The 26,097-nt window shown below is 46.0% G+C and overlaps 2 protein-coding genes across 2 annotated transcripts in view; one reads left to right on the top strand and one right to left on the bottom strand.

Annotated features, from left to right (window-relative positions):
- Window positions 1-3,721, top strand: part of AP5Z1 (adaptor related protein complex 5 subunit zeta 1) — a 45,478-nt gene extending 41,757 nt beyond the window's left edge. The window contains exon 18 of the mRNA XM_070761311.1: window positions 3,016-3,721. The gene's annotated coding sequence lies outside the window, so the exon portion shown is untranslated. The remainder of the gene's footprint in view (window positions 1-3,015) is intronic.
- RADIL (Rap associating with DIL domain) overlaps window positions 1-26,097 on the bottom strand; it is a 45,328-nt gene that overhangs the window by 6,258 nt on the left and 12,973 nt on the right. Inside the window, exons 3-11 of the mRNA XM_070761309.1 lie at window positions 21,036-21,364; window positions 18,349-19,035; window positions 15,915-15,952; window positions 13,371-13,531; window positions 9,857-9,969; window positions 6,043-6,280; window positions 4,326-4,498; window positions 2,252-2,402; window positions 234-424 (exon numbers count right to left, since the gene is read on the bottom strand). Coding sequence (XP_070617410.1) covers window positions 234-424; window positions 2,252-2,402; window positions 4,326-4,498; window positions 6,043-6,280; window positions 9,857-9,969; window positions 13,371-13,531; window positions 15,915-15,952; window positions 18,349-19,035; window positions 21,036-21,364 — 2,081 coding nt within the window. The remainder of the gene's footprint in view (window positions 1-233; window positions 425-2,251; window positions 2,403-4,325; window positions 4,499-6,042; window positions 6,281-9,856; window positions 9,970-13,370; window positions 13,532-15,914; window positions 15,953-18,348; window positions 19,036-21,035; window positions 21,365-26,097) is intronic.

Below are 26,097 nucleotides of genomic sequence, written 5' to 3'. Positions count from 1 at the left end.
TTACCAGTTTGTTTGGAGACGAGTGCTCTTGGCTATACCAAAAGAGGGCTTGGTTTAAGTGAATTTCCATTACAAAGAACATTGTTTTGAATTTTCAAACGTGTGTGTGTGTATCTGAAATTTGTACCTGTGAATTTTTGGGAGGAGTCTGCCAGAGAGCCCGACAGAACATACAACAAACCAAGCCAAGATTGTTTTGAAATGCATCAAAATGTTTCAAGGGCGAGGGTTACCTTTGGGGGCTCTGTTTCCAGAGAGTCGCTGGAGTGGGGACTTTTGCTGCGTAGGCTCCAAAGGAAATGGCGGATGTACAGAAGATGCCGGTAGACATTGTCATCCAGGTGATCCGTCTCCAGGTCCACCTTGAATCCTCCGGTCGGTAGCATGATGGGCGGATGGTTATCAAAAGATTCCAGAATGTCATCTACAAGGGGGACACACAAACACAAACATCCCCAATCCAATCATTTCGTTTCAACCTGTGCTTGAATCCACATTTTTCCTAAATTATTGTCAACCTCGCTATGGTTCTACATTTCTACTACGCTTCTGTTGCCATGAGAAATGGTGGGGGCTGTTGGATATTGGGGGGTAGTGTACAGAAGGCCCTGTTAAGTTTTGTTTTCCTAACCTAGAGTGGGATAGCTTTCTCTCTCCTGGAAAGCAGGTGACCAGGAGGAGACCGTTAGAAGCTGCATTCCATCAGTGTGACGAGACTTTGAAGATGTGTCCACCTGACGGTTATTAGAAGAAACATAGAAGACTGACGGCAGAAAAAGACCTCATGGTCCATCTAGTCTGCCCTTATACTATTTCCTGTATTTCATCTTACAATGGATATATGTTTATCCCAGGCATGTTTAAATTCAGTGACTGTGGATTGACCAACCACGTCTGCTGGAAGTTTGTTCCGAGGATCTACCACTCTTTCAGTGAAATAATATTTCCTCACGTTGCTTTTGATCTTTCCTCCAACTAACTTCAGATTGTGTCCCCTTGTTCTTGTGTTCGCTTTCCTATTAAAAAAACACTTTCCTCCTGAACCTTATTTAACCCTTTAACATATTTAAATGTTTCAATCATGTCCCCCCTTTCCCTTCTGTCCTCCAGACTCTACAGATGGAGTTCATGAAGTCTTTCCTGATACGTTTTATGCTTAAGACCTTCCACCATTCTTGTAGCCCGTCTTTGGACCCGTTCAATAATATTATTATTATTTATTAGATTTGTATGCCGCCCCTCTCCGTAGACTCGGGGCGGCTCACAGCAATAATAAAACAATGTACAACAGACCCAATATTTAAAAGTAACTAAAAACCCCTTATTTAAAAAGCAAAACATACACACAAACCATGCATAAACTATATAGGCCTGGGGGAGATTACTCAATTCCCCCATGCCTGACGGCAGAGGTGGGTTTTAAGGAGTTTGCAAAAGGCAAGGAGGGTGGGGGCAATCCTAATCTCTGGGGGGAGCTGGTTCCAGAGGGACAGGGCCGCCACAGAGAAGGCTCTTCCCCTGGGTCCCGCCAAACGACATTGTTTAGTCAACAGGACCCAGAGAAGGCCAACTTATGGACACTAGGGATTGGCTATTCTCCAAAGGGCGGGGGGGTCAAGTGGGGATTTTGATATATGCTTGTACCGCGCCTTTTTTCTCAGTCTTTGCTTCACTTCCGTTGCTTTCAGTTCTGATTTATGATAAAATTCACGTTTGAAGTTAAAAATGGACTCTTGAGTTTTATTTTTTCTTATGTTCTGATTGAAGCAGCTGACAATTATGCGTGGTACAAGCAGGCGGTACCGGTGCGCTGTGTATGCAGCTTCAGGTCTCTGGCATGTGTGCATTATTAATATTAATATTATTAATATTATTAATATTATTGATATTGATATTATTAATATTATTAATATTATTAATATTATTTATTAGATTTGTATGGCATGTGTACATGCACGTCTCAACAAGATTTTGCTTCTGTGCATGTACAGGAGGCAAAGGGCGGAACGTGTGATTTCAGCAATATATTTTTTGCGTCCATGCATGTGCAGAAGTGAAAAAAAACCCTGCCAACATCTCTCTTCTTCAGCTTCAGCTCAGAACTGAAGAAGCTTCTTGCACAAGGAGCAAAATGTCTTCAAGGAAAAAAAAGGCAGGAAGTCCAGGGGCCTCTTGAAAAAGCACCTTCGTTCCAGCCTTCGACTTTTGTTCCAAGTCAACCAGCCCGGCCTCATAACATCGGAAGCCTCACCTGATCTCACAGCCGCAAGAGCATCGTTGTTGCTGGGTTGCCAAGCTGGGACGCACCCCATGGCAGAGGAAGTCTGGTACTGGGTCAAGATGTGATGGAGCTGTGCTGGGTTCAAGGCAGGAAACTCACTTCTCAAGACGGGCCAGGTCATCTGAACAAAGGAAAGAAGGAAGGAAGGAAGGACAGAAGGAAGGATGGATGGATGGATGGAAGGAAGGATGGATGGAAGGAAGGACGGAAGGAAAGAAGGATGGAAGGAAGGAAGTATGGATGGAAGGAAGGAAGGAAGGATGGAAGGAAGGATGGAAGGAAGGAAAGAAGGATGGATGGAAGGAAGGAAGGCTCAAGTAAGTTCCCTTTTTTTAAAAAAGACAACGAACTCTGTTTATTTCTAAGTTGTGTCGGTTGGGCTGATCTTAAGCCTAGGTTTTGGGAAAACCTTCTAGAAAGCCTGTTGTGAGAGGTTCACGACCAGGTCAGTTAATCACAGATTCTGAGGAGGATGAACCAGGTCTGTCTTGGTACCCTAGGCCAGTGTTCTTGACCACTGAGTCAAATAGTGAGAGTGAGGGAGAATTGGAACCTGAGGAATCTCCAGAGACAGTAGAAACCCATTAACATTTTTCTCTGAATAGCTTGGAAATAACAGACTATAAATCACTACTTCAGGCAAGGCTTACCGGCAATAAACAAGGCAATTCAGCGAAGCTGCTTCTGGCTCATTTGGACAGCCTCTCACAAATCTTTACTGTTTTTCTTTCCAGGACGCTACTGAAAACTACGCCATTCTTTTCAGCACAGTTGTCAGAACACACCTTCTTTTCTAGCTTACTCCTGGAAATGACGTCTACAAATGCACAGAGCTACTAAATGCGGATTAATACCTCTTACCTTGAATCTCTTCTGATTTTTCTTCTATAGTTTGGATCTAACCACTTAATGTCTACTATCTCATTGTTGCAGTATAGCATAAATGTTAGAATAGGATTTATATATCTGGACCTCTAGCATAAAAATACTCTGCTTACCCTGATTCTATAACCCAGGACAGAAAGGACACTAACTTGCCTAATCTGCACTCCTGGCAATTACAACAGGGAAACAAAAGGGCTCAAATAAAACATCTCACAATAAACAAGGTTTTCACCCCTCCGGACAGGACGTTATAGGATCAAAGGGGGGGGATTTACATTGCCTGAAGCATACAACAGGACGACAGGGTGATTAAGGAAGATTAGTGAGATAAGGCAGAAGACTTCAGAGAAATTAGGTGTGAATAAACATCTGCTCTTAGGAAGTTTCTAGGAAATTGTTTCTTGATATCTATGGGAAAAGGAAGAACTCAAAAGATATGTTTGAAGTTATGTTGTTGGGTGTATCATTTGACATGTAGATGTAGATATTCTCCATTTCCTTATGTTCCCAAATAAAAAGGGGTACATGGTTCTACACCATGTCACTTGACCCAGAGAGAGAATGTGTCCAGGTTTTCTTTCTAGGATTCGCGTTCGGGAGTGACCCCACACGGCTGGGTTGCACTTAGCCCCTTTTGAGGACATTGTCTTCACTAGGGACTTTGACAGCATCCACATCTCATGATCGCTTAAGGTCAGGGACCCACTTTCCAGCCCCTTGAGGCACTCCTAAATCACTGCCAACTTCACTCCCGTCTGATTCTCTCCTTAACCCAGGACAAACTAAGGAACCTGGTTTATCATCTTCAGAATCGGACATTTCCTAAGGCTGAGAAAGATCACTGAGAACACCGTCCAGGCAGGTTGGCGGAGCCTCGCACAACTGCCGCTACCGGTTCTCCAAACCACTGGCGGCCACCGCTACCAGTATGCCAGAACCAGTATCATTTCACCCTTGGCCAGCACCCAATGCTGCCTTATGTCAATCGAGCTAAGCTAGGAAGAGTAGCATGCCAAACTTTCCTCATTCTAGAACTTCCTGGATGTCTGGTGGCCCAGACGTCACTATCTTCAGCAGCTAGCCATTCCTGGTCGTGAGCCGATGCATGCCTTCAAGGTCAGCCATGCAAAACTCACTCTGGTGCCTTCTATAGACTCACCTGCAGTAGCTGAGAATTTGGCATGGCTAGCAGGCTGGCAATGCCGGAGAGTTTGCTGAAGAACTGGTCTGCTAGGGGCCCCAGACCCACACTCTGGGCCCACTCCATCAGAAGGCGCAGGGTAGCCCGTATCCTGACCCCTTTCGACCAGTGGAAGCAGCCCAGAGAAGAACCTGGATGCAAGAGAGTAAGAACAGGAATGGGTCGTCCACATCTGGCTGATGTATTTCTAGAGCGGGGTTCTCCAAACTGTTGAGGATTAGCTCAATCTTAGGTGATATTCCATTATGTTACCATATAAGGTAAAAGGAGGGTGTAAGCATGTTTAAAAAGTGCTGAGTCATAGGGTGTAAGCTGCAATCTGATTGGGCCAGAGCATTATTATTTATTATTATTATTTATTAGATTTGTATGCCGCCCCTCTCCGAAGGCTCGGGGCGGCTCACAACAGCAATAAAAACAATATAACAGTGGAACAAATCTAATATTAAAAACATATAAAACCCTATCATTACTTAAAAACCAAACAGCAACATTCATACCAAACATAAAAAATAGCCTGGGGGGAAAGTGTCTCAACTCCCCCATGCCTGGCGGTATAAGTGAGTTTTAAGTAGTTTACGAAAGACAGGAAGGGTGGGGGCAGTTCTAATCTCCGGGGGGAGTTGGTTCCAGAGGGCCAGGGCCGCCACAGAGAAGGCTCTTCCCCTGGGTCCCGCCAAACGACATTGTTTAGTCGACGGGACCCGGAGAAGGCCAACTCTGTGGGACCTTATCGGTCACTGGGATTCATGCGGTAGCAGGCGGTTCCAGAGGTACTCTGGTCCAATGCCATGTAGGGCTTTAAAGGTCATGACCAACACTTTGAATTGTGACCGGAAACTGATCGGCAGCCAATGCAAGCTACGGAGTGTTGTAGAAACGTGGGCAAATCTTGGAAGGCCCACGATGGCTCTCGCGGCTGCGTTCTGCACGATCTGAAGTTTCCGAACACTTTTCAAAGGTAGCCCCATGTGGAGAGCGTTGCAGTAATCGAACCTCGAGGTGATAAGGGCATGAGCGACTGTGAGCAATGATTCCCTGTCCAAATAGGGCAAAGCAAATGCAAAGCAACTTTACAATGATTGTTGGCTGTTTATGTTGGCTGTTGGTGGTGGTAATGTTGTTAGTTGGCTGGAGCAATTTACCCATGAGTTAACTGAGTTAGAACTGTAGTGCTGATACGGAGAACCCTGGATTGGTTTAGTATCTACACGTAAGTAAGCAAAGTTTGTTCCTGTAAATAGAAGACTAAGGCAGAAGATATTTTGATTGAACTGAAGAGTAAAACTGTTTACTACTGTTTTCTACAAAAGTGTCTTCGTTATTTCTCTACACTGGTTCCTAAATTGCCACATTATAGATTCTGGTATCTTGTCAAGTCCTACTGCGTGGCTCTGTATATCCAGACACAACCTTGGCAACTTTAAGACTTATGGATTTCAACTCCCAGAATTGAGTTGAGTTGAGTTAAGTTTAATCCTGGGAATTACAATCCACAAGTCTTAAAAGTTGTGAAGGTTGGAGACCCCTGTTCTAGAGTCCTTCAAGCTTCACAGAAGGAAAAAAGAAATCTTTCATTGGAGGTCGTTGGGAGGCAGGTAGTGCCCCATGGTTTTATGAGTTCCTCAAGCCAGGATGAACCAACGGTCTCCTGCCCTGGTTGGAAGCCGCTCACCTTTTTCCATGAGTTGGTTGAAGAGGAGGGTGTTGGAGAAGAAGAAGAGGTAGGCGAACATCTGAGAGGTGACTTCAGGGTGGACATCGTACTGGTGGAGAAGATCCAGGGCAGCTTGGTAGATCGACACCACTTTGCGGATTTCCTCGGGCAACGGGGGCGAGGAGAGCCAACTGTCCCGGCCTTCACATTGGAAGGGGTTGCATTCCAACAGAGGGGGTAGAGCCACGTAGAGAGACTGTGAAAGAGGGACGAGAGAGAAGAAGAAGAAAACGAGAAAGAGGAGGCATTGAATTGGATCGGGAGACAAAAACACACAAAGAACAGTTGTAGAATTGGGTATGTCCGGTCTAGAAAAAAAGATTAGGGATGGCATGACCTATAAAGCCCTTCATGGCATCGGACCAGAATACCTCCGGGACCGCCTTCTGCCGCACGAATCCCAGCGACCGGTTAGGTCCCACAGAGTTGGCCTTCTCCGGGTCCCGTTGACTAAACAATGTCGTTTAGCGGGACCCAGGAGAAGAGCCTTCTCTGTGGCGGCCCCGGCCCTCTGGAACCAGCTCCCCCCCGGAGATTAGAACTGCCCCCACCCTCCTTGCCTTTTGTAAAGTTCTTAAGACCCATCCCTGCCGTCAGGCATGGGGGAACTGACACATCTCCCCCGGGCCTATACAGTTTATACATGGAATGTTTGTGTGTGTGTCTGCTTTTAATAATGGGGTTTTTAGTGTTTTTCAAATTATTAGATTTGTTTTTTACATTGTTTTTGTTATTGTTGTGAGCCGCCCCGAGTCTACGGAGAGGGGCGGCATACAAATCTAATAAATAAATAAATAAATAAATAAATAAATAAATAAATAAATAAATAAATAAATAAATAAATAAATAAATAAATAAATAAATAAATAAATAAATATAAATAAATAAAAAATAAAATAAAATAAAATAAAATAAAATAACTAACAGCAGTATTTGGAGTTTTCGGAGAGGGGCGGAATGCAAATCCAGTCAACCTGGTCTTCAACTCAGAGCTCAAGAACCTTCTCGGATGAGAAGGGAAACGTCTTCAAAGAAAAAAAAAGTCCAGAAATCTAGTGGATTCTTGAAAAGGCATCTTTGTTCCAGCCTGAGGTTACAACATAAGAAGCTAAGTAAGAGCCATGCTGAATCAGGCCAAAGCCCATCAAGTCCAGCATTCTGTGTCACACAGAGGCCCACCAATTGTCCATGGGGACCTTGAGCAGAAAGAGAAGGCAAGACCCTCCCTTTCCCTTCACCCCCCAAAAGTGGTACTCAAGGGAACCCTGCTGCCTCAACCAACATAGAGGCGGCACTTGGACATCTGTTTCAATAACCACCGATACCCTTGGCACCCATGAATCCATCTAATCCTGCCTTGGAGGCATCCAGAATGACAACTGTCACGACCTCTTCTGGAAGGGAATCCCATCAATCAAGGACCCTCTGGGTGGAGAAATATTTCCCTTGATTTGTCCTCACTTTCTTACCTATGAGCTTTAGGGAGGTCCCCCTCATCCTAGTATTGTGTGATCGAGAAAAGAATTTTTCTCTATCCACCTTTTCTATCCCATGCATGATTTTATACACTTCAAGTCACCTCTTCAATGCCACCTTTCAAGGCTGAAGAAACCAAAGCGTCACAACCTGGTTTCATAAGGGAGGTGCTCCATTTCCTTGTTCATTCTGTAGACAATCTAATCTGTTGTTTAGACCAGTGATTTTCAACCTTTTTTGAGCCGCAGCACATTTTTTACATTTACGAAACCCTGGGGCACATTGAGCAGGGCAGGGGGGGGGGGGCTAAAAAAAGTTTGGACAGAAAAATTCTCTCTTCCTCCCTTTCGCTCTATTTCTCTCTCCCTCTTTCTCTCCCTTTCTTCCTCTTTCTTCCTCTCCATCCCTCTTTCTTTCTCTTCCTTCCTTCCTCTCTTTTTTGCTCTCTTTCTCTCCCCCTCCCTATGTCTTTCTCTCTCTCTCCTTCCCTCCCTCTCTTTCTCTTGCTTTCTTTCTCTCTCTTTCTCTCTCTCTTGCTTTCTTTCTCTTGTTCTCTTTCTCTCTCTCTTGATTTATTTCTCTCTCCCTTGTTCTCTTTCTCTCTCTCTCGCTCTTTCTCTCTCTTGCTTTCTTTCTCTCTCTTTCTTTCTCTTTCTCTCTCTCTCTCTTGCTTTCTTTCTCTCTCTGAGCTTCGCGGCACACCTGACCATGTCTCACGGCACACTAGTGTGCCGCGGCACACTGGTTGAAAACACTGCTTTAGACCAAGGGTAGGCAAAGATGGCTCTTCTATGACTTGTGGATTCCAACTCCCAGAATTCCTGAGCCAATCATGCTAGCTCAGAAACTCTGGGAGTTGAAGTCCGCATGGCATTGAAGAGCCAAGTTTGCCTACCCCTGGTTTAGACGATCTTGTTGCTGTAGACCAGAGGTCTTCAAACGTGGCATATGCTGGCTGGAGAATTCTGGGAGTTGAAGTCCACAAGTCTTAAAGTTGCCAAGTTTGAGGACCCCTGCTGTAGACAATCTAGTCATTAAATATCTAAATATTTAAATAATTTAATCATTACATATTTAAATAATATTTAATCTAATAATTAAAATAATTGTTGCTGTAGACATCTGTTGTTGTTGTTTTAGTGTAGCAATTGGCTTCTCTCTTCTGCTCTTTCTCTGCTCCGACTAACATCTGGATTGCAAATTCCTCCGAGAGGCGCCTTTTCCGTCCCCTCTCTTGCTATGCGGCAAAAATTCTGGTTTGGAGGCCCTTCCCAGCTTGCGCGAGGCTCAGAATGTGCTCAAAACTCTGCCCCCTCTGCCCGCCTGCCCCCTCCCCACCGGCCCACCCCCAGCTAAAGGAATCTGCGGCCTCCCTCGGTAGAGGTGGGAGGACGAAACCCCAAACAGAGCAGGCTGTGTGCTAGGGGGAAGAAAGGAGACCTCTGTCTGGAGGGCAGGGTGACGTCCTCCTGCCCCTTAGAAGGAACTCGGCCCATTTGAGGGATTAACTCCCAGCTTGGGGTGAGACGGGAGCCTCCTCCAACTTGGAAAGCTGCCCAGATGTTTCTCCACTTGCCAAGTTCTTGGTCTTCCTCCCTCCCTTCTTTCCTTCTGTTATACAACAAGTCCCATCACGAGAAGAAGAAAGAGGAGGAGGAGGAGGAAGAGGAGGAGGAGGAGGAAGAGGAGGAGGAGGGGAAGAAGGAGAAGAAGGAGGAGGAGGAGGAGGAGCAGAAGAGGAGGAAGAGGAGGAAGAAGAGAAGGAGGAGGAGGAGAAGAAGAAGAAGAAGAAGAAGAGAGGAGAAGGAGGAGGAGAGGAGGAGGAGCGGAAGAGGAGGAGGAGGAGGAAGAAGAGGAGGAGGAGGAGGAGAGAGGAGGAGGAGGAGGAGAGGAGGAAGAAGAGGAGAAGGAGAAGAAGAAGAAGAGAGGAGGAGGAGAGGAGGAAGAGGAGGAAGAAGAGAAGGAGGAGGAGGAGAAGAAGAAGAGAGGAGAAGGAGGAGGAGAGGAGGAGGAGCAGAAGAGGAGGAAGAAGAGAAGAAGAAGAAGAAGAGAGGAGAAGGAGGAGGAGAAGGAGGAGGAGAAGGAGGAGGAGCGGAAGAGGAGGAAGAGGAGGAAGAAGAGAAGAAGAGGAAGAAGAAGAGCAGAAGGAGGAGGCACCCACCCACCAGTATTTACAGACACCCAGGGAAATATATTATTAATAATATATTTAAGATATTTATTGAATTAATGTTTCCTATAATATTTCATTCTTCCAGGAGACGGGTCGGTGCCAACTTTCTAGAGGTTGGTGTACCTTGGAGATGTAGTAAACACACTGCTGGAAGGTATACATGATCACTTCCTCCAGAATCGTCATGGCTTCCTCACTGGCTGTGATGGTCAAAGAGAAGAGGGATTCCTTAGATCCTGGGGAAGAGAAAAAAGACACGATCCCGACGTGGAGATTTTGGGAGGCTTTCCGGCTTTCCTGATCAGTCGAGCGTAATTCAAAAACCCTCTTTTAGAAGTTTCCTTCCTTTCTACGCTACCTAATCATGCCACCCACCTATTGATTACATATAGGGTTGATATTCCTGGAGGGGTCCGTAATATGGCAAATGATTTAGCTTTACTAGATAAATGGTCAAAGCAATGGAAACTGCAGTTTAATGTTTCCAATTGTAAAATAATGCACTTGGGGAAAAGAAATCCTCAATCTGCGTATTGCATTGGCAGTTCTGTGTTAGCAAAAACTTCAGAAGAGAAGGATTTAGGGGTGGTGATTTCTGACAGTCTCAAAATGGGTGAGCAGTGTGGTCGGGCAGTAGGAAAAGCAAGTAGGATGCTTGGCTGCATAGCTAGAGGTATAACAAGCAGGAAGAGTGAGATTGTGATCCCCTTCTATAGAGCGCTGGTAAGACCCCATTTGGAATACTGTGTCCAGTTCTGGAGACCTCACCTACAAAAAGATATTGACAAAATTGAATGGGTCCAAAGACGGGCTACAAGAATGGTGGAAGGTCTTAAGCATAAAACGTATCAGGAAAGACTTCATGAACTCAATCTGTATAGTCTGGAGGACAGAAGGAAAAGGGGGGACATGATCGAAACATTTAAATATATTAAAGGGTTAAATAAGGTCCAGGAGGGAAGTGTTTTTAATAGGAAAGTGAACCCAAGAACAAGGGGACACAATCTGAAGTTAGTTGGGGGAAAGACCAAAAGCAACGTGAGGAAATATTATTTCACTGAAAGAGTAGTAGACCCTTGGAACAAACTTCCAGCAGATGTGGTTGGTAAATCCACCGTAACTGAATTTAAACATGCCTGGGATAAACATATATCCATTGCAAGATAAAATACAGGAAATAGTATAAGGGCAGACTAGATGGACCATGAGGTCTTTTTCTGCCGTCAGTCTTCTATGTTTCTATATATGTAGAACAAAATAAAAGAAAACAAAAAATAAGCTGTCTTCTTCTTGACATGCTAGCTTTCTACTTTGGGGAGGTGGGTGAGGAGGGGTTGGATTGAATCCACCGACTGGAGCCGAATTTTCAGTGCAATTTCATTCCCTTGACCTTCTTCCTTGTGCTATCAGCCTGGGAACTGAGATAGGACCAAAAAAACATGGCAGGTGTCCAGAACATGGTTTGTTTTTCTCTCTCTTTTTCCCTCTGGGATGAAGCCGGGGGAGGAGAAAGGGGAGAAAGAGAATCATGAAAGATTACTCAAGGTCAACCAGCTGAGGAATCGGCCGGTTTTCATCCAACTCAAGCTTTCCTTGCCCTGGGAAATAGTTCAGTTCAGCTAAGGAGGGATTTTTCTTTGGCTGGTCATCCACAAAAGGAAAAAAAAAATTATGGACGTGTTTGCCTTGTAAGACCTTTTACGGTGGCCCGTAAAATTGTTGCTTGGACAGCAGAGAGAGTGATCCTCAATCGCTTTGTCCAGCTCTGTTTAATCACAATGGATCTCCAGGTGGGTTGCAATTAACGAAACCAAGAGAGACCAAGTACAGTGGTACCTCATGATACGAACCCCTCGTCTTACGAACAACCCATGATACGAACCCGGGGTTCAGAAATTTTTTGCCTCTTCTTACAAACTTTGTCCTTCTTACGAACCCGCCGCCAGTGTTCCCTCTAATTTTTTTTGAGGGTGGGCGGAAAAGTATAGTGTCTGAGCGGCAGTCCCTTCGGGACTGGGCGGCACAGAAATACTAAATAACTAAATAACTAAATAACTAAATAACTAAATAACTAAATAACTAAATAACTAAATAACTAAATAACTAAATAACTAAATAACTAAATAACTAACTAAATAACTAAATAACTAAATAACTAAATAACTAAATAACTAAATAACTAAATAACTAAATAAATAAATAAATAAATAAATAAACAAACAAACAAACAAACAAATAAAAAACCCACCCTGTTTTGCCTCAGAGAATATCAAAATAAAATACTGTACTGTGTGTCTATAACAGTGAGCTCATAATAGGGCAACTCTATCAATATCAAAATGCCACTTAAATAGTTGAGCTAGTTTCAAACTAGATTTTGATTTTCTTTCTCTCTTCCTTACTCCCATTCTTTTTCTTTCTCTTTTCCTTCCTCTCTTTTTTCTATCTGTTTCTCTTCCTCTCTTCCTCTCTCTCTCCTTCCCTCTCACTCTTTCCCTCTCGGCTTCTGGGCAGGTTTGGAAAACTCTGAGTTGATGATGATTTTTAAGTGAGCGATTGCTCACTGCTCAGCTTAGAGGGAACTATGCCCGCCGCTGCCAAGAAGCCCCACTGCCCGGCTGTTGCTTTTTGAAACAGCCGGGGGGCTTCTCAGCGTCCTCCTGAACCTGAAGGCCAAACCCGAACTTCCGGGTTCGGCGTTCGGGAGGCCGCCGAGAAGCCCCCCCGGCTGTTTTAAAAGGTGACAGCTGGGCAGTGGGGCTTCTTGGCGGCCTCCCAAACGCCGAACCTGGAAGTTCGGGTTTGGCGTTCGGGTTCAGGAGGACGCTGGGAAGCCCCCCGGCTGTTTCAAAGGGTGACAGCCGGGCGGCGGGGTTTTTTTGCGTTTGTTTTTTTTTCATTGCACGGATTAATTGATTTTACATTGTTTCCTATGGGAAACAATGTTTCGTCTTACGAACTTTTCGCCTTACGAACCTCCCCCTGGAACCAATTAGGTTTGTAAGACGAGGTATTACTGTACCGTATTTTTCAGTGCATAAGAAACACTGAAGTATAAGACGCACCTCAGTTTTGGGGAAAGAAAATAGGGGAAAAATAATCTACTTACTTACTAAGTATTCATCTGGCTAGTGGAAGATTACTTGCTAGCAAAGAACAGAAACTAAGCTGATTGTCGGAGGGAGCAATAATGAAAGAAGCAAGCAAAGGGATGATCCCTTTGCTAGCTCAGCTGATTTTCAGAGGAAGCAGCAATTAAAAAAACGGGCAAAGGAAAGATCACTTAGCTAGCAAAGCACAGAATATCATTTTAGCACCTCATCAGGCATAAAAAAATAAGCTTGGGAGAAGCTACATTTGGAGTATAAGATGCACCCAAAGTTTCAGCCTCGTTTGGGCAGGAAAAAGATGCATCTTACACTCTGGAAAATATGGTATCTCAAATATCACTACACCATGGTCCTTGATGGCTATTGAAGTAGAATTCAGGAATATCTGGAGGACCACCAGTTTTCCCAACCCTGAGGAATGGCACTGGGTGAAAGTCAACTTCTACTTGACGTTCCAACCAGATCAAAATTCCAAGGAAGCTCTTGCCGTTGCCTCAACGCTAAGAATGGATGTCCCACCCATTTACCTTTGATGTCCAGCTCCTCTTCCATGTTCTGGATGTAAACGGGGGATTTCTGCTGAATGAAGTACAGGATCTCGATGGAGTTGGACATCCAGAAGACCACGTGCTGAAGGTCCGGGAGAAGGTCTGAGATGGTAAAGCGGGAAAGCGACGCTGGATCTTGGCTGACAAAACAGACCGCGAATGAAAAGAAGTCTTCAGATGGCTAGGAGAGCTTTCCCAGAGCTTCTTTCCAGATGTGCTGAGGGAAATAGCTCCCATAGTTCTATTTTGAGGGTTGTGTTCCTAGAACAGTGATGGTGAACCTTTCTTTCCTTGGGTGCCGAAAAAGGTGCCTACACCCATAATTCAATGCCTGGGGAGGGTGAAAACAGCTTCCCCCGACCCCCGGAGGCCCTCTGGAGACCAGAAATGACCTATTTCCCAACTTCTGGTGGGCCCAGTTGGCTGGTGTTTCACCCTCTCCAAAGGCTTCCGGGGGAGCTGGGGAGGGTGAAAACGCCCTCCACCATCCCTCTGGAGGCTCTCTGGAAGCCAAAAACGCCCTCCCAGAACCTCTGTGTGAGCCAAAAATCAGCTGGCCAGCACACACATGCATGTTGGAGCTGAGTTAGGGCAACGGCTCGCGTGGCAGTAGATATAGCTCTGCGTGCCACCTGTGGCACTCGTGCCATAGGTTCGCCATCACTGGTAAAGGTTTTCCTACTTAAGCAGGGAGGGTGTTGGACTAGAAGATCTCTAATATCGCTCCCAACTCTGTCATTTTGTTATCTGAACATTAGGATGGAATTCTACCAAATAAGTTCTCTCTGGGATAGGAAGATCTTTATCAATAGGGTACATTATGAAAATTGGATTATGCTGTGTTTGGATCTATACTAGTCTCCATTTTCATATCATTTCATTTATTTGACTTCTATGCTGCCAAATCCCATGGGACTCAGGATGGCTTGCAACAATAATAATACAATGATACAAGAGTCAAATATAAATAATAAAAACAGTTTTAAAAAAAACCCATTATAAAAAGCCTAGCGAACTATCCAAACAAACACACATACAGTGGTACCTCTACTTACGAACTTAATTCATTCCGTGACCAGGTTCTTAAGTAGAAAAGTTTGGTAAGTAGAAGCAATTTTTCCCATAGGAATCAATGTAAAAGCAAATAATGTGTGCAAACCCATTAGGAAAGAAATAAAAGCTTGGAATTTGGGTGGGAGGAGGAAGAGGAAGAAGAGGAGGAGGACAATCATTGCTGAAGGAAGAAGGGGAGGGGAATCAAAAAATCCAAAATTTTAAGGCTTAAAAAATAAAGAGAGACCCTGAGATGATGATGATGATGATGATGATGATGATGATGATGATGATGATGATGATGATAATGATAATAATAATAATAATAATTTATTAGATTTGTATGCCACCCCTCTCCGAAGACTCGGGGCGGCTCACAACAACGATAAAAACAATATTATACTGGCACAAATCTAATATTAAAAAACTAAAAACCCTATCATAATTAAAAACCAAACAGCACATACATACCAAACATAAATTATAATAAGCCTGTGGGAAAGATGTCTCAAATCCCCCATGCCTGGCGGTATAGGTGGGTCTTAAGTAGTTTACGGAAGACAAGGAGGGTGGGAGCAGTTCTAATCTCCGGGGGGAGTTGGTTCCAGAGGGCCGGGGCCACCACGGAGAAGGCTCTTCCCCTGGGGCCCGCCAGATGACATTGTTTAGTCGACAGGACCCGGAGAAGGCCAACTCTGTGGGACCTTATCGGCCACTGGGATTCGTGCGGTAGCAGGCGGTTCCGGAGGTAAATCTTAAATACACAGTTCTTATCTAGAAAAGTTCTTAAGTAGAGGCATTCTTAGGTAGAGGCACCACTGTACATACCGAGTCAATCACTGTTCGCAAACCCGTATCAGCATAAAATATGTTACACACACACACACGCACACAATATTTTGCTGGCTCAGAGTCATTTCATTTTAAAGTATGTCTTTTTCTCATGCCTGCTGTGTTCCATCAATTTCCTCCCCCCTGCCCCCCCCCATCAGACGATCCGATCAAATGGGCTTAATTCTCCATTTCAATGGGATCTGCCCAAATGACAGCCCTCCAACCCAAACCCTTCACTTATCCAATAATATTGCTCCAATTATCGCAAGGAAGACTGAAAACGCTGGATTTACATTTTCATGGGTTTGTTGTTGGTGTTTTTAAATTCCCCCAGTTAGATTTATTTTTTCTTCAAACGCCCGCCATCGTCACTCAACCCAGTCTTCTCAAAGCCGTTTGATCTTTGTGGGAGATATTTTAGGGTCCCGCTCCAGCACGGGACAGGGGGGGAGGGAGATAAGGCTATTTGCTAATCTTGCCTGTGAGTGCCTGCTACTCAAACAAGATAAAGGACCCATGCGTGCAAGGGGAACAGCTTGACAGCTTGCAATTCAGATCCTGAAGATATATTGGCCCTTAACCCTTGAGTGGGAGGTAGACTATTACTTGAAAGAAATAAGAATACAGGAAACTTACTGTGAGGATTGTTTTTCTGCAAGCTCGTTGGTTTTCTCCTAGAACCGGAAAAGACATGGAAACAATTTTTTTAAAAAAAAATCAAAATACAGTGATACCTCGTCTTACAAACGCCTCGTCATACAAACTTTTTGAGATTCAAACCCGGGGTTTAAGATTTTTTTGCCTCTTCTTACAAACTATTTTCACCTTACAAACCCACCGCCGCTGCTGGGATGCCCCAGCTCCGGACTTCCGTTGCCAGCGAAGCACCCATTTTTGCGCTGCTGGGATTCCCCTGAGGCTCCCCTCCATGGGAAACCCCACCTCTGGACTTCTGTGTTTTTGTGATGCTGCAGGGGAATCCCAGCAGTGCAAAAATGGGCGCTTCGCTGGCAACGGAATTCCAGAAGTGGGGTTTCCCAGGGAGGGGTATGTTGCAACAGGGAGCCTCAGTGAAATCGCAGCATCGCAAAAACACAAAGCTCCAAAGGTGGGGTTTCGAGGACTTTGGTGTTTTTGCGATGCTGCGATTTCACTGAGGCTCCCTTCGCTGGGAAACCCCACCTCCGGACTTCCGTTGCCAGCGAAGCGCCCGTTTTTGCGATGCTGAGATTCCCCTTGTGGGATTCCCCTGCAGCATCGCAAAAACACAGAAGTCCGGAGGTGGGGTTTCCCATGGAAGGGAGCCTCAGGGGAATCCCAGCAGCGCAAAAACAGGCGCTTCTGCTGGCAAAAGGGGTGAATTTGGGGCTTGCATGCATTAATCGCTTTTCCATTGATTGTTATGGGAAACATTGTTAAGTCTTACAAACTTTTCACCTTAAGAACCTCAACCCGGAACCAATTAAGTTTGTAAGACGAGGTATCACTGTACATGCCAGTGATTTAAGGAATCCTCCTCCTTCTCCTTCTCCTCCACTTCCATCTCCACCACTTCACAAACCCCTCTCCCTTCTAGCACTGATGGTGTTACCTAGTTGGGTCATGAAACATCTGTATGAAAACCACCAAGCTCAGAGACCTCCCAGGACCCCACTGTTCTCTTCCTCTCCTCCTCCTCCTCCTCCTCTCCACAAACCCCTCTCCCTTCTATTTACCTATTTGGGTCATGAGGTTGCCATGTATGTAAACTACCAATTGTAGTTTGATGCAATATACCTTTAAGGACTTTGGCTGGTTCGCCATAAGAGGGCGCCAGCATTCTCTCCCGATGATGATGCTGGGGAGCTCATTCATTCTTTGCCTTTACTTTGTGGGGGGCGTATACAGTGTTCCCTCAATTTTCGCGGGGGTTGCGTTCCGAGACCGCCCGCGAAAGTCGAATTTCCGCGAAGTAGAGATGCGGAAGTAAATACACTATTTTGGGCTATGAACAGTATCACAAGCCTTCCCTTAACACTTTAAATGCCTAAATTGCAATTTCCCATTCCCTTAGCAACCATTTAGATCATTACTCACCATGTTTATTTATTAAAGTTTATTTAAAAAAATATTTATTCAAGGCGGACGAAAGTTTGGTGATGATATATGACATCATCGAGCAGTGGTATAGGGGGGAAACCGCAAAGTATTTTTTAATTAATATTTTTGAAAAACCATGGTATAGACTTTTCACGAAGTTCGAACCCGCGAAAATCGAGGGAACACTGTATTCTGCTTCGTGCTGCTATGTGTGATTTGTCGATTATTTCTGCTTTGTGCTTGTAAATATGTATATATGTAAATAATACTTGTTTAGCATACTAAGTCTGTGTCATTATTGGCTGTATCACACATCTGCACGAATCCCAGCGACCGGTTAGGTCCCACAGAGTTGGCCTTCTCCGGTCCCGTCGACCAAACAATGTCTTCTCTGTGGCGGCCCTGGCCCTCTGGAATCAACTCCCTCCAGAGATTCGAATAGCCCCCACCCTCCTCGCCTTCCATAAAATGCTGAAGACCCACCTTTGTCGCCAGGCATGGGGATAATTACCACCTCTTCCCCCCTTTTTAATTATGTTTTCGGCCTCACTGTATGATAGATTAGGTTGAATGTGTATGATTGTATAGTTAGGGATTTTGATATGTATTAATGCTTTTAAACTGATTTAACTTTTACTATTAGATTTGTAATATATTGCATTACTATTATGTTGTGAGCCGCCCTGAGTCTTCGGAGAGGGGCGGCATACAAATCTAATCAAGTAACTAATTAAACTAACTAACATCCACACTGTTACCAAAAACTCTGCTCTGCCTATGTCGAAGGTCTCGCAGCCTAGCTGCACCAAGACAAACTAACAGAAACGTCTACAAAAGACCCCGCCAAGCTCAAAGACCTCCCAGGACCCCCTCAGACATGAGCGGGAGGGATAACAGGACAAAACTCACAAGGGCCAAAGTGGTCCCACCCTCAAACCCTAAACTGCCACCCCCCACACACATTTCCTCCTTTCAGAACAGACCCACTGACCCACACACTCTTCTGAACCATTTTCGTGGCCTTGAGGAGCAGCTGCCCGAAGTCGCCCAGCCGAAAATGGGTGGCCGAATGCTGGATGCAGAGACACAACAGAAAAGCCGGCGCCAACTTGTGGTCGTCCCCTGTGGGTTCGATGAGGGTCAGGATCCTTCTCAGCAAGAGGTCTTCGTTGGCCTTGTTGAATTCCAGGTGCAGCTTCCTCCGGCCGCTCTTCCGCTCGGAGGAGGAGGAGTGCGCCTCTTGCTTTTTGGAGGAGGTGGCCTTGTCTTTGAAGTGGCCGCCACACAGCTTGCAAGCGGCGGGCGACGTCTCGGGTTCGGAAGCCCGGCGCATGGCTTTCAGCTTCGCCAGCGTCTGGGTGGGCAGCGGCTGAGCTTGGAGAGGGTCCTTGTAGAGGAAGAGGTAGGAGAGGCCGAGGGAGATGAGATCACCGTGACGGAGCACCGTCGTCTTCGCCACCTCGGAGAAGTTGATGGAGACGTCGGCGCCCCGGATGGGTTCTAAGATCAGCTTCTCTTCCGAGCGGCGGGGGCGAGAACGGCTGGGCAGCTTCACCCGCCGGATGGAGCAGTGGAGGGGAAGGATGTCCGGTGCTGAAAGGCTGATGCTTGGCTTGCTGGCTTGAGTCCTTTGGCCAACCGTGTGCTGGTCGCGGTTCAAGAGGTACACTAGCCTGTCCTGTGGAGTCCGACACACAAACGGAGAGAAAGGTTGGCTGAACTCGGGGACAAACTGTTCTGATTATGGGGGCAACCCTTGTGCCGGGTTCGGGGGCACTGCTGGTATGAGATTCGGCTTCTGCCCATGCGCAGAAGTCTAATCTTGCATGAGGATGAGCACGGGAGTGAGATTTTGGCGATTTTCACTGATATTTTTGCTTCCCCGCATACACAGAAGCAAAAACTCACCCAAAACTGCCAAAATCTCACACAAGTATCCTCACACAATATTTAGCTTTGGGCACAAGCCAAATCTCGCACACGCATCCTGGAATTTACTACCAGTGCTATAGTGTACTATAGAGTAGTACTATATGCTAGACTATACTAGTACTAGTACTAGTTGGGAGCAGCCCGTTACTGTTGAGGGGGGGGGCTTCTCTTTCCCAGCCCAACAAGAGGGCTACCAAGATCAACGTAGATGTTCCCTCCTCCGTATGGATGGAGGACTCACATGGTGTGATGGTGGGCCTCTCCCAGGGTTGAGTGGGAGGGTATGGTGGCCAAGAAGGGAACAGATTGAGAAGAGTGGCAGTTATGGATCTAGAGAATAGCAGGATGGGGAAGGAGCCTGGCTGGGAGACATGGGAGTTGTAGTTCTAATCTTCCAGAAGAAACCTAGCTAGGAAATGATAGTTGCACTCTAGGGAACTCCAGTATGGGACACTATCAGTATTGGGTTTCCACCGGTACAGATAAGGATGGCGTACCGATGGCGAAAATTGAGCTGGGCGCACAGCTTTGCTTCCCCTGTGAGTGCGCACACACATTAAAGTGATATTTTCCTCCTGCACATGTGCAGAAGCAAAATCTTGCTGGGATGTGCCGACGCGCCTACAGCAGAAGTAAAACTGTGCGTAGCACACCAGTTGCAGCAGAATCGGGAATCCACCCTGGAGACTATCCTACCCAGAGATGGATTCCTACCGGTTCTAACTGGTTCTTTAGAACTGTTAGTCAACCGGTGATGACATCAAGGAGCCCGTTCTGTCGATGCTGGGCACCGCCATCTTGTTTTTGCTTCTGCGCATGTGCAGAAGCAGAGTTTCCGACACTGCATGTATACATGGGGCTACCTTTGAAAAGTGTTCGGAAACTTCAGATCGTGCAGAATGCAGCTGCGAGAGCTATCATGGGCTTTCCTAAATATGCCCATGTCACACCAACACTCCGCAGTCTGCATTGGTTGCTGATCAGTTTCCGGTCACAATTCAAAGTGTTGGTTATGACCTATAAAGCCCTCCATGGCACCGGATCACATTATCTCAGGGACCACCTTCTGCCGCATGAATCCCAGCGACCATTTAGGTCCCACAGAGTTGGCCTTCTCCGGGTCCCGTCAACTAAACAATGTCGTTTGGCGGGACCCAGGGGAAAAGCCTTCTCTGTGGCGGCCCCGACCCTTTGGAACCAACTCCCCCCAGATATCAGAGTTGCCCCCACCCACCTTGCCTTTCGTAAAGTTCTTAAGACTCATTTCTGTCGTCAGACATGGGGGAACTGACACATCTCCCCCGGGCTTATACAGTTTATACATGGAATGTTTGTGTGTGTGTTTGCTTTTAATAATGAGTTTTTTAGTGTTTTTTAAATTATTAGATTTGTTTTTTACATTGTTCTTGTTATTGTTGTGAGCCGCCCCGAGTCTACGGAGAGGGGCGGCATACAAATCTAATAAATAATAATAATAATAATAATAATAATAATAATAATAATAATAATAATACATGCGAACTGTGGCCATTCAGTGCGTGATACGCACACAGCCACATAACACAGGAAAAAGAAAACTGGTGGCGAGGTAAGTTAGAAGCCACCCATGAATCCTACCCCACCACGAATCATGGCCGTGGCTTTCCAACACCCAGGCATGACTTTTGAAGGCTGGGGATTATGGGAGGTGCAATCCAAGGCATCTAGTAGGGAGACAATTTGAAGAAGGCGAGATCGGACACTTACATGCTGCTGGCTATATCCCTGGAGGAGAAGCAGGTGTGGGGATTGGTACAGCGAGAGTCTCAAGGTGTTGCCTCCGTTCGTCTCTTCTAGGGCAGCCGCCGCCCGACCGTCTGGTACCCCCTCCACACATCGGAGGGTCTCCGGCAGCGTGGAGTAGTGCCGCCGAAGAGGCCCCTCCTCTTTCTGGTCTTCCGGCGGGCCCGCTTGGCTAAGGCTGGTCTCACTGACGGTGCGCCTAAGGTTAGGGGGGGACGTATGGCAAGCCATCAAGAGGGTCATGGTGCCTTTGGTCCGGTTGCGCTGGAGCTTCCGAGCCTGGGCGTTAATTCCTGGAGGTGAAGGAGAAAAAGGTGGGCAGGTAATAATTCTGTGCATGGCCCCCAGAGCGACACACAGCGAAAAGCAGATTTGAATAGCAACCGAAAGGGAATAATTTCTCTATCCAAAGGGAAACATCGATAAGGTCTGGGATGGCCTAATTGGCATTCCTTAGAGCAGTGATTTTCAACCTTTTTTGAGCCACGGCACATTTTTTACATTTACAAAACCCTGGGGCACATTGAGGGGGGGGGGCAGCTAAAAAAAGTTTGGACAATTTTTTTTCTCTCTTCCTCCCTTTCGCTCTATTTCTCTCTCCCTCCTTCTTTCTCTCCCTTCCTTTTCTCTCTCTCCATCCCTCTTTCTTTCTCTCTCTCTCCCTTCCTTCCTCTTTTTTGCTCTTTCTCCCTCCCTCCCTCCCTCCCTGTCTTTCTCTCCCACCTTCCCTCCCTCTCTTTCTCTCTCTCTCTCTTTCTTTCTTTCTTTCTTTCCTTCTTTCTATCTCTTGCTCTCTCCCTTGCTTTCTTTCTATCTCTTGTTTTCTTTCTCTCTCTCTCTCTCTCTTTCTTTCTCTCTCTCATTTTCTTTTTCTCTCTTGCTTTCTCTCTCTGTCTTTCTTTCTCTCTCTCTTTCTTTCTTCCTCTCTCTTGTTTTCTTTTTGTCTTTCTTTCTTTCTCTCTTTCTCTCTCTTGCTTTCTTTCTCTTTCTCTCTCGTTTTCTTTCTCTCTCTGAGCTTTGCGGCACACCTGACCATGTCTCACGGCACACTAGTGTGCTGCAGCACACTGGTTGAAAAACACTGCCTTAGAGAACAAAGTCCATTTATCATTCAAGAAAATAAAGCACCTCACCATCTCGGACAAACCTCATCCAGCAAAGAATGTCTTAGGAATCATGTTTTTGAAGCCTTGTTCAAGTACCCACTCACACTTCAGCTTCAACCACAACAACACAAGAGCACACAACAGATTTAAACTTAATATTAACCGCTCCAAACTTGACTGTAAAAAATATGACTTCAGTAACCGAGTTGTCGAAGCGTGGAACTCATTACCAGACTCCGTAGTGTCATCCCCAAACCCCCAACACTTTACCCTTAGATTATCTACAGTTGACCTATCCAGATTCCTAAGAGGTCAGTAAGGGGCGAGTACAAGTGCACTAGAGTGCCTTCCGTCCCCTGTCCTATTGCTCTCCTATATCTCCTATACCTTTCTTCTATTCCTATATCTCTTCTTCTATTCTTTCATTGATATGTTCTATTACTTTATCTTCTTTTCTATTATTTCTTAGATATATTTTAGTATGAGTATCTCCTCTATAACCTTCATCGTGTATTTTACTATGCGTATATAGATATATACGCACCAAAACCCTCATTGTGTATTGGACAAAATAAATAAATAAATAAATAAATAAATAAACACTCTAAAACCTCTTCCATTGAACGGGCGTTGAAACATCACACCCCATTACCCCAAATCCTTTGCTTTTATACTGTCTGGAAGTGACATCACAACTCAAAGAGGCTAAAGCTGTAAGATAATCCCTTTTACTATGCAGTTCCTCTCACCTTCTGAGGGTCTATCCACGGGCTATCCACTTTCATGTCTTCCTCATCCTCTGACTTGGACCACTCCCCCATTGTCACATCAGCCCCCTCTAGTGGTTCCTCGGGTTCACTAAAGTCACTTTCTCCCTCGCTCTCTGCTTCAGCTGGCAACCCCCCCCCCCGGCCCAGCATACCCAGAGGGGCCGGGCTCATCCTCCTCAGAATCTGACATGACCTGAGGTGGACAAGGAGCACTCACAACAGGCCCCTCAGACCGCTACACCATCTAATCCAGGGATGTCATTGATTTCAACAACGGCATCATCAGGGTTGTGTTTGATTGAGGAGAAGTGAAGCTGTGTGCACAGGAATGGGAATCCACCCCATGCAGATTATTTTTTTTAACTTTATGAAATACGCATTTATTATAATGATGATGGTGGTGGTGGTGGTGGAGGAGGAGGAAAAGGAGAAGGAGGAGAAGTAATAGTAGTAGGGAAGGACGAGGAGGAAGTAGAAGAAGAAGGAGTAGTAGGAAGGAGGAGGAGGAGGAGAAGTAGAAATAGGAAGAGGAAGAGGAGGAGAAGAAATAGGAGGAGGAGGAGGAAGAAGAAGAAGAGGAGGAGGACGAGGAGGAAGTGGAAGAAGGAGGAGTAGGAGTAGGAAGGAGAAGGAGGAGGAGAAGAAGAAGAGGAGGAGAAGTAGAAATAGTAAGAGGAGGAGGAGGAGGAGGAAAAATAGAAGGAGGAAGAAGAAGAGGAGGAGGAGGAGGAGTAATAGTTTGGAATGGCGGGCAAGGAAAAGGAGAGGACCACTTATCCATCATCGGAATCCTGCTGTTGGGGATGAAGATGTTCCTGCTCTCTATGTTGGCCTCCCTCCCAAGCCATGCAGCAGAACGAAAGCCAAAAACATATTCCAAGAGAGAATAGACACACACAGTCACCCCCACCCACCGGCACACCCACCCACCCCCCAAAGACCATCTGGCCGGGCCATGCAAATGACATGTCTCTCTGCTCCCTCCTCCCTTCCTCCGTCAGCCTTTTCCAGACTTCCCTTCTGCTCTCTCTTTCTTGCAAATCCAATTTCACCGTCCTGTGCGGCAACATTTCCCAGCTGTCTTCCGCGGCGGAGCGGGGGGGGGGGGGAATTAAGAAAAGGGGGAGAAAGTCTCTTTCCTTCCTTGCTCTCTCCTCTCCCCCCCCCACCACATCCACTTCCCCAAATCCTTGGAAATAAACTGGAGGCAGAGGATGAGTTTGTTGCCCTGGACCAGAGGGAGGTTTGGAGAGCATCAACGGTCTTACCGCAAAGTTGAACCAAGGGCTTCCCGGGCGCTCGGTCTCCCCTGGCTCTTTCAAGCCAAGCTCATTTGCCAGAGCGCTGGCGGGCTGTCAGGATTTGCCAACTGCAGTGGGGACTCTGCGCATTAGCTGCAGAGGTAAGGAACGATTAACTTCTCCACACCGGCTCTCAGAGCGAGAGGGAGAGGGAGAAAGAGAGAGAGAAAGAGAAAGAGAGAGTGATGGAGAGAAAGAGAAAGAAAGAAAAAGAAAGAGAGCAAATGAGAGAAAGAGAGCAAGAAAAAGAGAGAGAGAAGGAGAGAGAGAAAGAAAAAGAGAGAAAGAGTGCAAGAGAAAGCGAGAGAGAAAGAGAGCAAGAGCAAATGAGAGAAAGACAGCAAGAGAAAGAGAGATGGAGAGGGAGAAAGAGAGAAAGAGAGAGAGTGATGGAGAGAAAGAAAGAAAAAGAAAGAGAGCAAATGAGAGAAAGAGAGCAAGAAAAAGAGAGAGAGAAAAGGAGAGAGAGAGAAAGAAAAAGAGAGGTAGGGAGAGAGAGAGAGAGTGCAAGAGAAAGAGAGAGAGAAAGAGAGAAAGAGCAAATGAGAGCAAGAGAGAAAGAGAGAGGGAGAGGGAGAGGGAGAAAGAGAGAGAAAGAGAGAGAGTGATGGAGAGAAAGAAAGAAAAAGAAAGAGAGCAAATGAGAGAAAGAGAGAGAAAGAAAAAGAGAGGGAGGGAGAGAGAAAGAGTGCAAGAGAAAGAGAGAGAGAAAGAGAGAAAGAGCAAATGAGAGAAAGAGACAGAAAGAGAGCAAGAGAAAGAGAGAGGGGGGGGAGAGCAAGAGCAAGAGCAAATGAGAGAAAAAGAGAGAGCAAGAAAGAAAGAGAGAGAGAGAGAGAGACTCTATCCTGGGCACAGATTTAGAATAGACTAGAGCTGGAAAGGACTTTGGAGACTGTCCAGTCTCTTTTTAAAAACCTCCTGTGATGGCACATCCACAACTTTTGGTGTCAAGCTGTTCCACTGGTTAATTGTTCTCACTGCTAGGAAGTTTCACCTTAATTTCCAGGTTGCTTCTCTCCTTGATTTAATTTCCAACTGACTTATTTCTTGTTCCGCCCTCTGGTGCTTTGGAGAATAATTTGATGACACCCCCCTCTTCTTTGGGGCAGCCTCACTTCTCATCTCAGGAGTCCGATACCCTTGGTCCAAAACCAAAGAAACCTCACTCGCTCTCTTTCTCCCTGTGAAACACTCCTAACTCTGACCTCTTTGATCTTCGACCATCCAAGGAATTGGTAAAGGAGGACCACATCGAAGGAACGTCGTGGCTAAACCGAAGCCATGTCCAAGCCAGCGGGGTAGACTCTCGAAGAAGGAAGCCCCCCAAAGAGCTTGGAGCATGGGAGATACAACTGTGCCAAATTCAAAAAAGAAACGATAAAATCACAGCGGTGGAAAGAAACGGATAAGACGGAGTGGCTGTGGGTTCTGCCTCCCAAGGACAATCCCACCTGTCCGTCCATCACCCGGGCGGGGATTATTGACCCCCTTGGAGAGGGTCCGCAACTTGGGCGTCCTCCTCGACCCACAGCTCACATTAGAGAACCATCTTTCAGCTGTGGCGAGGGGGGCGTTCGCCCAGGTTCGCCTGGTGCATCAGTTGCGACCCTATTTGGACCAGGAGTCACAGTTCACAGTCACTCATGCCCTCATCACCTCGAGGCTCGACTACTGTAACGCTCTCTATATGGGGCTACCTTTGAAGAGTGTTCGGAAACTTCAGATCCTGCAGGATGCAGCTGCGAGAACAATCATGGGCTTCCCTAGGTATGCCCATGTTTCACCAACACTCCGCAGTCTGCATTGGTTGCCGATCAATTTCCGGTCACAATTCAAAGTGTTGGTT

Source organism: Erythrolamprus reginae, chromosome 9 (genome assembly GCF_031021105.1).
Source record: "Erythrolamprus reginae isolate rEryReg1 chromosome 9, rEryReg1.hap1, whole genome shotgun sequence".
NCBI lineage: Eukaryota > Metazoa > Chordata > Lepidosauria > Squamata > Dipsadidae > Erythrolamprus > Erythrolamprus reginae.
The sequence above is the reverse complement of the archived record's forward strand: the minus strand, read 5'-3'. Positions and strand labels throughout refer to the sequence as shown.